At 47.2% G+C, this 13,530-nt stretch overlaps 1 protein-coding gene across 1 annotated transcript in view; it reads right to left on the reverse strand.

The window, feature by feature from the left end:
• Positions 1-13,530, reverse strand: part of NSUN5 (NOP2/Sun RNA methyltransferase 5) — a 71,554-nt gene that overhangs the window by 23,346 nt on the left and 34,678 nt on the right. Inside the window, exons 2-4 of the mRNA XM_063956145.1 lie at positions 10,493-10,615; positions 587-758; positions 400-508 (exon numbers count right to left, since the gene is read on the reverse strand). Of these exons, the coding sequence (XP_063812215.1) occupies positions 400-508; positions 587-758; positions 10,493-10,615 (404 nt within the window). The remainder of the gene's footprint in view (positions 1-399; positions 509-586; positions 759-10,492; positions 10,616-13,530) is intronic.

The raw sequence follows: 13,530 nt of genomic DNA on the forward strand, positions 1-13,530 counted from the left end.
TTTGTAAAGCCGCATTTTAGTAAATATACCCTCTAGTTCTTCATGGTTTGTCCGTTTTCTCTTCTTGATACTGGCAAAGCAAAAAAAACAAAACAAAAAAACTCTATTTTTATAATGTCACCATGAGAATGAACCATAATCTGAACATTATGCTCCGCTATGGTACTATCCATCTGTACTGCATTGTCTGATCTGCGCCCCTTGTACGGAGGAATAATTCTACATTCCGTTTTGAGATCACGTTCTGCTACACAATTCAGTTCTATAACACTTTTCCTGATACTCCTCTTTAATTAACCCTAATTAAAGTCAAACACCAAACATCTGCTGCAGTTTTCCTGGTTGCACTTAAAGTCCCTGTAACCTCCATATTACCACCTATGTACCATGGCCACTTACCTACGTGCTTTCCCCAGGTAGGTATAACCTTTGCGTTTAAAATAAGTGAGGACGTCCGCCATGGAGGACTTCAATGTGTTCACCCGCACATAACGTGGCACCACAGGGTCTAGGATCACAGACAAGGTCAGTGAGGAGATCATGAAAGTAATATACACTGCCCACAGCCTCTGTGTTTCTCACATACCATCAGCTGTGCCTCCCATAGAGGTCACCAGGTCTTTGTTGCTGCTGACCTTCTTCTTGACTTTTAGCTTTGCAAGCTCAGCTTGTAGCCGCGCCCGGTGAGCCAGGACGGTTGCCTTCCATCGGCCCCCACACTGCAGCCCTTTTCCAAACAGCAAGTCATACACCAGCACCTAAAGCAGATAAACACATACCAGGCTAATAAGACTGTCACAATAACCTAGTGTATAGCAACAGACTTACATTGCCAGTAATTACATGTCTGTAGTAGAAGCGGTTATATATTACAGAACAGTACAGCAGTGGTTAGCATTACTGCCTCATAGCACTGCAGTCTTGGGTTTAATTCAAACCAAGGGCCATTATGTGTGTAGTTTGTATGTGCACCAATGTTTCCGTGGGGGTTCCTCCAGGTGGTTTAATTTACTCCCAGAATCATACTGACAGGCGAATAGCATTCTGATAAAAAAATGAACACTAGTGTGTCTTTGTGTGTACACATGTGGTAGGGAATATACTGTAGGATGTAGGCTTCACTGGGGCAGGGACTGATGTAAATGACCAGTATTCTCTCTAAAAAGCGCTGTGGAAAAACGTGTGCGCCCTATATTAATAACTGATAATAAATAATTATAACACACTAGGCAGAAACACCACTAGAATGATTATTGCTGCACCCGATAATGGATTCAGTATTCAATTCCAGGTTACTTCAGCATAGTAGTTAAAGGAACATCATGTACAATGGCCCTCATTCCGAGTTGTTCGCTCTGTAAATTTCATCGCATCGCAGCGATTTTCCGCTTAGTGCGCATGCGCAATGTCCGCACTGCGACAAGTAAATTTGCTATGAAGATAGGATTTTTACTCACGGCTTTTTCTTCGCTCCGGCGATCGTAGTGTGATTGACAGGAAATGGGTGTTACTGGGCGGAAACACGGCGTTTTATGGGCGTGTGGATAAAAACGCTACCGTTTCCGGAAAAAACGCGGGAGTGGCTGGAGAAACGGAGGAGTGTCTGGGCGAACGCTGGGTGTGTTTGTGACGTCAAACCAGGAACGACAAGCACTGAACTGATCGCAGGTGCCGAGTAAGTCTGAAGCTACTCTGAAACTGCTACGAGGTGTGTAATCGCAATATTGCGAATACATCGTTCGCAATTTTAAGAAGCTAAGATTCACTCCCAGTAGGCGGCGGCTTAGCGTGTGCAATACTGCTAAAATCGCCTTGCGAGCGAACAACTCGGAATGAGGGCCAATGCTTGCTAATGGGCTACAAATCTGGACCACAGATGGTATGCAGTCATTATGTCAGCAACCAGAACACTGACAGGCAGAATGTCAACAGTACGTGTTAGTTGTTAGGGCTAAAATACACTAAGGGGGAATTCACTTAAGTGGGGAAATGTAAAAAAATCCTGCAGCTGCTGGGTTTTATTTTTTAAAATTAGTAAAGCAAGAAATTAGAAAATGAGACGGTGATTTCTATAGAAATCACTGCGTCTCTTTTAATGCGCTCCAGAGCAAGTCTGATTTTTCCTAAAATCTTTGGTCTTTAGGAAATATCACCGGGACTTGCTCTGGCACACTTGCAGAACACCCCTAAGGACTAATTAAGCAATTGGAAGTTTCCAGTTAGCTTAATTTGCCTGCAATAACTCTTCATCCGAAGCGGTTTCTTCTCCAGTGCCGGGATTTGGTCTTCTGCAGCAGCGTTGAGTGTAAGTGTGTGTGTGTCTGTAAGTACGTGCCCCCTTCCTTGTGTGAGTGTCACCCCTTCCCCACCAGAGGTAGCAGCTGGAAGAACTACATCTCCCAGCAGCCCCCTCCCCAGCGGGAAGAGGGGAGACCATAGGAGGTTTAAGTATTTTTTTGTTTTCATTCACACGCCGCAGGGTTTTCAGAGCTGAAAACCCTGCAGCCATATTTTTTTCATTGGATACCACGAATATCGGAAGCGCGCATATCCATGCGAAACCAAAATTAGGCGCATGGTTTTTTTTGCAGAAAAAAACCTTGTGCCCAATTGAATATCTCCCCAAAAACGCTATGTTAAGTAAACTAGGCAGTTCTCTAATTTAAGAAAGAAGAGAAAGAACAGTTCAGCCTCCTCCACAGCATACCGATTTCAAACTAGATTTAAGCTACATACACAGGTTTACACCTCGGGGTTAGTCACTGTAACGGGATAAGGGGTGGAGCAGGGGAATTTTCAGGGGTAGTCCTTGCTGTGTGAAGAGGTGCATGGCCTTTATTCGACTCCACAAAATGACTTAGGGGCTATTTCAGGTTGGCCCGCATAAGCAATACAACGTGCAGCTCCCGCATGTGCAGAACAGGCCCTGTCTGTCAGCGTTTGGGGGAATGGGGTAGGGGGCTGGATGGTGGGCTGCCGGCGTTGCTGACAACGGGGACGTGGTGAGGCCAATGACTGCATTGCGTATGCATTTTCCTTGACCTTGTAAGATGCCCTGCGACAGGTAGTCTGAGTAAGCTCAGGCTCACTTCGCTGTCTGGGATCTGAGACGGCAGGCTATCACATCACAATATTGCGATCACAAATGCTATTTGCATTGCTTAAAACTGCATTTGCAAAGTTGCTGCGAGCAGCTTAGCAATTGCAATCCATGCTGTATTAGGCCATTAACCTCTAAAATGTGTGCATAAAAAGTATAGTAGTCTAGAGAGCATGGTGTCAATTTTTGCAGATGATACCAAATTATGTAATGTTATAAATACAGAGGAGGATGCCGAGTCGCTTCAAAACGACTTAGTTAAATTAGAAGCTTGGGCAGCGAAATGGAGAATGCGCTTCAATACAGACAAGTGTAAGGTAATGCACTGTGGTAACAAGAACAAAAGTAACACCTACCTACTAAATGGGGTAACATTAGGGGATTCTGTATTGGAAAAGGACTTAGGTGTCCTCATAGATAGCAAACTAAGCAGTAGTACCCAAAGTAGGACTGCAGCAAAGAAGACTAATAATAAGAATTTACTCACCGGTAATTCTATTTCTCGTAGTCCGTAGTGGATGCTGGGGACTCCGTAAGGACCATGGGAATAGCGGGTTCCGCAGGAGACTGGGCACTCTAAAGAAAGATTTAATACTATCTGGTGTGCACTGGCTCCTCCCTCTATGCCCCTCCTCCGACCTCAGTTAAGGAAACTGTGCCCGGAAGAGCTGACATTACAAGGAAATGATTTTGGAATCCAGGGTAAGACTCATACCAGCCACACCAATCACACCGTATAACTCGTGATAAACTTACCCAGTTAACAGTATGAACAAACAACAGAGCATCAACCAACGGATGCCAACATAACATAACCCTTTATCAAGCAATAACTATATACACGTATTGCAGAAAATCCGCACTAGGGACGGGCGCCCAGCATCCACTACGGACTACGAGAAATAGAATTACCGGTGAGTAAATTCTTATTTTCTCTAACGTCCTAGTGGATGCTGGGGACTCCGTAAGGACCATGGGGATTATACCAAAGCTCCCAAACGGGCGGGAGAGTGCGGATGACTCTGCAGCACCGAATGGACAAACACCAGGTCCTCCTCAGCCAGGGTATCAAACTTGTAGAACTTTGCAAATGTGTTTGAACCTGACCAAGTAGCAGCTCGGCAAAGCTGTAATGCCGAGACCCCTCGGGCAGCCGCCCAAGAAGAGCCCACCTTCCTTGTGGAATGGGCTTTACTGATTTTGGATGCGGCAATCCAGCCGCAGAATGAGCTTGCTGAATCGTGTTACAGATCCAGCGAGCAATGGTTTGCTTTGAAGCAGGAGCACCCAGCTTGTTGGATGCATACATAATAAACAGCGAGTCAGTCTTCCTGACTCCAGCCGTCCTAGCAACATAGATCTTCAAAGCCCTGACTACATCAAGCAACTTGGATTCCTCCAAGTCACAAGTAGCCGCAGGCACCACAATAGGTTGGTTCAGATGAAAAGCGGACACCACCTTTGGCAGAAACTGCGGATGAGTTCGGAATTCTGCCCTGTCCATATGGAAAACCAGATAGGGGCTTTTACATGACAAAGCCGCCAATTCTGACACACGCCTAGCTGAGGCTAGGGCCAACAGCATGACCACTTTCCACGTGAGATACTTTAGTTCCACTGTCTTAAGTGGCTCAAACCAGTGGGATTTCAGGAAACTCAACACCACGTTAAGATCCCAAGGTGCCACTGGTGGCACAAAAGGAGGCTGATTATGCAGCACTCCCTTAACAAACGTCTGAACCTCAGGCAGTGAAGCCAGTTCTTTTTGAAAGAAAATGGATAGGGCCGAAATCTGGACCTTTATGGACCCTAATTTCAGGCCCAAAGTCACCCCCGACTGTAGGAAGTGCAGGAATCGACCCAGTTGGAATTCCTCTGTAGGGGCCATCCTGGCCTCACACCAAGCAACATATTTTCGCCATATACGGTGATAATGTTTTGCGGTCACGTCCTTCCTAGTCTTTATCAGCGTAGGAATAACTGCTTCCGGAATGCCCTTTTCTGCTAGGATCCGGTGTTCAACCGCCATGCCGTCAAACGCAGCCGCGGTAAGTCTTGGAACAGACAGGGCCCTTGTTGTAACAGGTCCTGTCTGAGAGGCAGAGGCCACGGGTCCTCTGTGATCATTTCTTGCAATTCCGGGTACCAAGTTCTTCTTGGACAATCCGGAACAATGAGTATAGTTCTTACTCCTCTTCTCCTTATTATCCTCAGTACCTTGGGTATGAGAGGAAGAGGAGGAAACACATAGACCGACTGGAACACCCACGGTGTTACTAGTGCGTCCACAGCTATCGCCTGAGGGTCCCTTGACCTGGCGCAATATCTTTTTAGCTTTTTGTTGAGACGGGACGCCATCATGTCCACCTGTGGCAGTTCCCATCGATTTGCAATCTGCGTGAAGACTTCCTGATGAAGTCCCCACTCTCCCGGGTGGAGGTCGTGTCTGCTGAGGAAGTCTGAATGAACACTGCTGACAGTGCTAGTACGTGATTCTCCGCCCACCGAAGAATCCTGGTGGCTTCTGCCATTGCCACCCTGCTTCTTGTGCCGCCCTGGCAGTTCACATGGGCCAATGCCGTGATGTTGTCTGACTGAATCCGCACTGCTTGGTTTCGAAGCAGAGGCTCCGCTTGACTCAGGGCGTTGTATATGGCCCTTAGCTCCAGGATACTGATGTGCAGACAAGTCTCTTGACTTGACCACAACCCTTGGAAGTTTCTTCCTTGAGTGACTGCCCCCCACCCTCGGAGGCTTGCATCCGTGGTCACCAGGACCCAGTCATGTATGCCGAATCTGCGGCCCTCGAGGAGGTGAGCACCTTGTAGCCACCACAGAAGAGACACCCTGGCCCTGGGAGACAGTGTGATCATCCGATGCATCTGAAGATGCGATCCGGACCACTTGTCCAGCAGGTCCCACTGAAAGATCCTCGCATGGAACCTGCCGAAGGGAATGGCTTCGTAAGACGCCACCATCTTTCCCAGGACTCGTGTGCAGTGATGCACTGACACCTGTTTTGGCTTTAGGAGGTCTCTGACCAGAGTCACGAGCTCCTGAGCCTTCTCCTCCGGGAGAAACACCTTCTTCTGGTCTGTGTCCAGAATCATGCCCAGGAAGGGCAGACGCGTCGCAGGAATCAGCTGCGACTTTGGAATGTTCAGAATCCAGCTGTGCTGACGCAACACTTCCTGAGAGTGTGCTACACTGATCAGCAACTGTTCCCTGGACCTCGCCTTTATGAGGAGATCGTCCAAGTATGGGATAATTGTAACCCCTTGCTTCCGAAGGAGCACCATCATCTCCGCCATCACTTTGGTAAACACTCTCGGTGCCGTGGACAGGCCGAACGGCAACGTCTGGAATTGGTAATGACAGTCTCGTACCACAAACCTGAGGTACTCCTGATGAGGCGGATAAATGGGGACATGCAAGTAAGCATCCTTGATGTCCAGCGACACCATAAAATCCCCTTCCTCCAGGCTTGCAATGACCGCTCTGAGCGATTCCATTGTGAACTTGAATTTCTTCAGATAAAAGTTCAGGGATTTTAAATTTAAAATGGGTCTGACCGAACCGTCCGGTTTCGGTACCACAAACATAGTGGAATAGTAGCCCCTTCCCCGTTGAAGGGGGGGGGGGGGGGGGGGGCCTCTACCACCACTTTCTGGAGAAAAAGTTTGTGAATTGCCTCCACCACTATCTCCCTTTCCATGGGGGAAGCTGGTAAGTCCGATTTCAGGAAACGGTGAGGGGGCATCACCTCGAATTCCAGCTTGTATCCCTGAGACACAATTTGTATAGCCCAAGGATCCACCTGTGAGCGAACCCACTGGTGGCTGAAATGTCGGAGACACGCCCCCACCGCTCCTGGCTCCGCCTGTGGAGCCCCAGCGTCATGCGGTGGACTTAGAGGAAGCGGGGGAAGAGTTTTGTTCCTGGGAACTAGCTGCGTGGTGCAGCTTTTTTCCTCTACCCCTGCCAAGAAAGGACGCACCTCTGACCTTCTTGCTCCTCTGAGAACGAAAGGACTGCATTTGGTAATACGGTGCTTTCTTAGGTTGTGGAGGGACATAAGGCAAGAAATTTGACTTCCCAGCCGTAGCTGTGGAAACTAGGTCCGAGAGACAGTCCCCAAACAATTCCTCACCCTTAAAAGGTAAAACCTCCATGTGTTTTTTAGAGTCGGTATCCCCTGTCCATTGCAGAGTCCACAGGACCCTTCTGGCAGAAACGGACATTGCGTTAACTCTAGTGCCCAGCAGGCAAATGTCCCTCTGGGCATCCCGCATATATAGGACCGCGTCCCTGATATGTGCCAGGGTCAGTAGAACAGTGTCCCTGTCCAGGGTATCTAACTCCTCAGACAGAGAATCCGTCCATGCAGCTACCGCACTACACATCCAGGCCGAAGCAATTGCTGGCCTCAGCAGTGTGCCAGAATGTGTATAAACTGACTTCAGGATAGCTTCCTGCTTTCTATCCGCAGGATCCTTTAGGGCGGCCCTATCCGGAGACGGCAGGGCCACCTTTTTAGACAAGCGTGTCAATGCCTTGTCTACCCTAGGGGAGGATTCCCAGCGTAACCTGTCCGTTGGCGGGAAATGATACGCCATGAGTAATCTCTTGGAAACTATCACCTTCCTGTCAGGGAAATCCCATGCTTTTTCACATAAATTCATTTAATTCATGGGAAGGGGGAAAAGTCACTTCATGCTTTTTCTCCCCATACATATAAATCTTCTTGTCAGGGACAGGATTTTCCTCAGAAATGTGTAATACATCCTTCATAGCTACAATCATGTAGCGGATGGCTTTAGTCATTTTAGGCTGCAACTTTGCCTCATCGTCATCGACACTGGAGTCAGACTCTGTGTCGACATCTGTGTCAACTATCTGGGATAGTGTGCGCTTTTGGGACCCTGAGGGCCTCTGCGCTGCAGGAGCAGGCATGGGTTGAGACCCTGCCTGTCCCCCGGTTACAGTTTTATCCAACCTGTTATGCAAGGAGTTTACATTATCATTTAACACCTTCCACATATCCATCCAATCAGGTGTCGGCACCGTCGGCGGCGACACCACACTCAGCTGCACTTGTTCTGCCTCCACGCATCCTTCCTCATCAAACATGTCGACACAGGCGTACCGACACACAGCACACACACAGGGAATGCTCTGACTGAGGACAGGACCCCACAAAAGGCTCTTGGGGAGACAGAGAGAGTATGCCAGCACACACCCCAGCGCTATATAACCCAGGGATTACACAGTACCTTAGTGTTTACCCTGTAGCTGCTGTTAATATATGTATATATACTGCGCCTAAATTTATGTGCCCCCCCCCCTCTCTTTTTTACCCTCTAATGCACCTGAATACTGCAGGGGAGAGCCTGGGGAGCGTCCTTCCAGCGGAGCTGTGAAGAGAAAATGGCGCTGGTGTGCCGAGGAAGAAGGCAACGCCCCCTCAGCGGTGGGCTTCTGTCCCGCTTAAATGTATAAAAAATGGCAGGGGCTCTGGCATATATACAGTCCCAGACTGTATATATGTCTCTTTTTGCCAAAAAAGGTATTTAATTGCTGCCCTGGGCGCCCTCCCCTGCGCCCTGCACCCTACAGTGACTGGAGTGTGCGGTGTGCTGTGGGAGCAATGGTGCACAGCTGCAGTGCTGTGCGCTACCTTAAGTGAAGACAGGAGTCTTCAGCCGCCGATTTCGATGTCTTCATGCTTCTGTTCTTCTGGCTCTGCGAGGGGGACGGCGGCGCGGCTCCGGGAACGGACGATCAAGGTTAGGTACCCGTGTTCGATCCCTCTGGAGCTAATGGTGTCCAGTAGCCTAAGAAGCGCTACCTAACGGCCGTGAGTAGGTTTGCTTCTCTCCCCTCAGTCCCTCGTAGCAGAGAGTCTGTTGCCAGCAGAAGCTCTCTGAAAACAAAAAACCTAACAAAATACTTTATCTAGCAAGCTCAGGAGAGCCCACTAGGAGCACCCAGCTCGGCCGGGCACAGATTCTAACTGAGGTCTGGAGGAGGGGCATAGAGGGAGGAGCCAGTGCACACCAGATAGTATTAAATCTTTCTTTAGAGTGCCCAGTCTCCTGCGGAGCCCGCTATTCCCATGGTCCTTACGGAGTCCCCAGCATCCACTAGGACGTTAGAGAAAAGATATTAGCATGCATAAAACGGGGTATTGATGCTAGGGACGAGAGTATTATACTCCCGTTATATAAATAACTTGTGAGGCCACACCTTGAATACTGTGTACAATTCTGGGCACCTTACTACAAAAAGGATATCCTGGAGCTAGAAAAGGTTCAAAGGCGGGCGACCAAACTAATTAAGGGTATGGAGACGCTGGAATACGAATTAAGGCTTGCAAGACTAGGCATGTTTACACTGGAAAAGAGGAGATTAAGAGGGGACATGATCAACATTTACAAATATATAAGGGGACAATATACAGATCTTGCGCAGGACCTGTTTTTGGTTAGATCAACACAGAGAACTCGTGGACACACTCGCTCAGGTTAGAGGAGAGGAGATTCCGCACAATACAGCGTAAAGGCTTTTTTATGGTAAGGACGATACGTGTTTGGAATTCCCTGCCTGAGGGAGTTGTAATGGCCGACTCAGTCAACAGAATGGGTTTAAGAATGGGTTAGATAAATTCCTAATGGATAAGGATCTCCAGGGATACGGGGCATAGTCACGCACTATGGTTATTATAAAAAAGAGGGATAAAACATAACGGCAGTCATCAACATCAGTCAAAATTTTATACAAAATAATCGTGCATAGGAGACCACAACGAGGTTGAACTCGATGGACAATTGTCTTTTTTCAACCTTAGATACTATGTGACTAGTGTATTGTTATACACAATATACACAAGTCAGAGCTGCTGTATAAAACCCACAAATGTCTTATCAGCAGGAAGTTAAACTATAAGCCATACAGAGCAGTACTATAGAAGAATTCGTATTGGTTTCATTATACAAATGAGGTGGCCAAATGTGGTAGAAGGCTGAACATTGTCGTGAGGGTTAAACTACTGCAGTGTGTTCCTTTATAGATTGCATCCATTCTCCACACACCTTGATGCGCTTCCAGATTGCAAATGTATCTCCTGATGTGCACTTGGTGCACCATCGAGGAGCGCAGGTGTTGCGTGGTGCACAGTGTGCTCTGTAAAGAAGATCCTGTGTACCCATTTTGAAATTAAATGGGGAAAAAAAAATATATCATAATTCATATTTTTATTCCAGTATCTTATTCTAGTTAGGTCAAAGTGAATTGCTGAATGGTTGCTATGGGTTACTGTACTGTTTGTTTTTTAGCACCTATGCAAGTTTTACATTAATTAATTTATTTAGTTAAGGCGTCTGCATTGCTCACCTTAGCCAAGTTTAGAGGCAACTTTTTCGGCCCTCGCAGCAATTGTGAACTGTTGATGATCTCTTTAAGCAGTAAAGAATAACGCAGGGTCTCGCACAGCAGAGCATACAGCTGACGTACATTCTAAGAGTAAGAAAAACAAGAGTTATGCATCATTTGTAAAACATGTTTAAACGAGAGACATCTCTACAGATGCTAAAATACAAGAGTGTTACAAATACTGTAATGCTGCTCTGTACAGCTGGTAACACACTGGTCATTCTGGCAGGTACCAGGATTTGTGGTGGATTTGGAGATATGCATACATGATGGATGGAGCTTCAATCAGATAATGACCGCACACTGAGTCAGAAACGGCATGTTTCCCATTCAAAATCCGACTTCTTCCCATCAGATCTAGATCAGCAAACTGCATCAGTACAAGCTGTGGCCTACGGACAATTAGGTCTAAAACAGAACGAAGGGGCTGATGTATTAAGCCTGGAGAAGGCATAAGGAAGTGATAAACTAGTGATAAGTGCAAGGTGATAAACGCACCAGCCAATCCGCTCCAAAATGCAAATTGACAGTTAGGAGCTGACTGGCTGGTGCGTTTATCACCTTGCACTTATCACTGGTTTATCACTTCCTTATGCCTCCTCCAGGTTAATACATCTACGCTTAGTGAGGAATGTCTGGGTGCCTCAACTAAAAGGTCTCCCTTCCTTTCAGCAATGTACTAACTGTGATAATGATGCCCCGTGCCCAGGAATACTTACTATATATAGGATGCGGAAAAAATATGCAGGAACAGCGCAGGAATGGACTTATCCTGGGAATCCATTTAAGAGCTCCCTCTGCTGGCAATTTGAATAGCCAGCTGTAGGAAACAAATTATAAGTAGGAAAAGAACTGTATAATGACAGAAAGTTAAATAATGAGAAACCGAATTGGACGGCAGGTAAGAACAAAATGGCCAATCTAGTATGCTAGGGTATTAGGGTTGGTTTAGTGGTCTGGGTTAGGGTATTAGGGATAGTATAGGGGATGGGGTTGGTTTAGGGGTTAGGGTATTAGGGATAGTATATACCAGTGTTCCCAAATGTTTTTGAATCATGGCGTCCTAGAGTATCAGAATTGTTTTCATGGCACCTCTAGACCAAAAGTTTCTTGTTGAGAAATTAAGAAAGAAATATTAAATTAAGTAAATTGTGTTTATACGTCATCCTTAGGTTCATTATGTGGTGAGGGAGAAGATTAGCTTGTTTGTCCACATATTTTATGATTTGCAGCCACCAGTTGTGGTTTTGACTACTACATTGACCCTAAATAATTTACATTTATCCTAGACCAGCATTCCAAGGCACCCCAGGGTGCCACGGCACAGTTTGAGAACCACTGGTATATACAGCACTACTATGCAACAGAAACCTATTTCTCTTCCATCTGATGAAGTGATTATTCATTTTACCTGCTGACGAGAAGGAGTAATGAGGAGCTCAATAGATCAGGGATTCTCAAACTATTTTGCTCTGCGACCCCATCTGACAATAAAAATTATTAAAGCACCCCATTAAGTTACCACAGAATTGCTGCCATATATGCGTGGTCAGCAGACTGGCTGCGGAGGCACAAAACAGAAGTGAAGTGGCCGCTAATGTGATCACTTCATAAATACACATCACAGGGACAAGCTCCTTTCAGAGCTCCGTCCCTGCATTTGTTTTTTTAATACATTCATGCGAATGTTAAGTTTATACCCCTATGAAGGATTGGGGGTGGCAGGGAGAGGCAGAGGTTGGCAAGGGAGAGGCGGAGGGTGACGGAGAGGAAGTGGGAGGCAGAGGTTGGCAAGGGAGAGGCGGAGGGTGACGGAGAGGAAGTGGGAGGCATTGGGTGACTGAGGAGAGGCAGTGGTTGTTTAATTAAGGAGTGTTCCTCTGTTGCTCCTCCATACACACATCCCATACTGTCTGGTCAGTGCTCACCACATTCTCCCTCATGCTCCTGCTTCTTCTCCACCCACCTGGCAGTCACTGCACAGCCTCCCCCCAACACACAGACTGCACACATCCCTTTTTCACAGACTCAGAGTGTCTTGCTCACTGGCTGAGTCTGATTGTGGGTCTCTGTCAGCTTCTGCAGCAGCTGAAGAGCCTGCAGCCAGGCGGGGTGACAGGAGTGGCTGAGCACTGGGGTGGGAGTGGGACTGGAGAAGCTAAGCAATGGGGTTAGGGTGGGACTGCAGAGGATGAGCACCGGGGTGGGAGTGGGGAGGCCTGATGTCTCCTCTCTTCGGATCTCTCAGCCAGTCATCCAAGTAGTATGAAGCAACTTAATTTCAGACTGCTCGGATGGCTGAAAAATCAGAAGAATCATCATCGCGACCCCATACTGAGATGGTTGCGAACCACAGTGCGAGAACCACTGCAATAGATGATGCACTTCATTACACTAGAAAGATTATAGATTTCCCTGGTTATGGAAAAATAAGAATTTACTTACCGATAATTCTATTTCTCGGAGTCCGTAGTGGATGCTGGGGTTCCTGAAAGGACCATGGGGAATAGCGGCTCCGCAGGAGACAGGGCACAAAAGTAAAGCTTTACGATCAGGTGGTGTGCACTGGCTCCTCCCCCTATGACCCTCCTCCAAGCCTCAGTTAGGTACTGTGCCCGGACGAGCGTACACAATAAGGAAGGATTTATGAATCCCGGGTAAGACTCATACCAGTCACACCAATCACACCGTACAACCTGTGATATAAACCCAGTTAACAGTATGATAACAGAAGAGCCTCTAAAAGATGGCTCCCTACAACAATAACCCGAATTAGTTAACAATAACTATGTACAATTATTGCAGATAATCCGCACTTGGGATGGGCGCCCAGCATCCACTACGGACTCCGAGAAATAGAATTATCGGTAAGTAAATTCTTATTTTCTCTATCGTCCTAGTGGATGCTGGGGTTCCTGAAAGGACCATGGGGATTATACCAAAGCTCCCAAACGGGCGGGAGAGTGCGGATGACTCTGCAGCACCGAATGAGAGAACTC

Source organism: Pseudophryne corroboree, chromosome 2 (genome assembly GCF_028390025.1).
Source record: "Pseudophryne corroboree isolate aPseCor3 chromosome 2, aPseCor3.hap2, whole genome shotgun sequence".
Lineage (NCBI taxonomy): Eukaryota > Metazoa > Chordata > Amphibia > Anura > Myobatrachidae > Pseudophryne > Pseudophryne corroboree.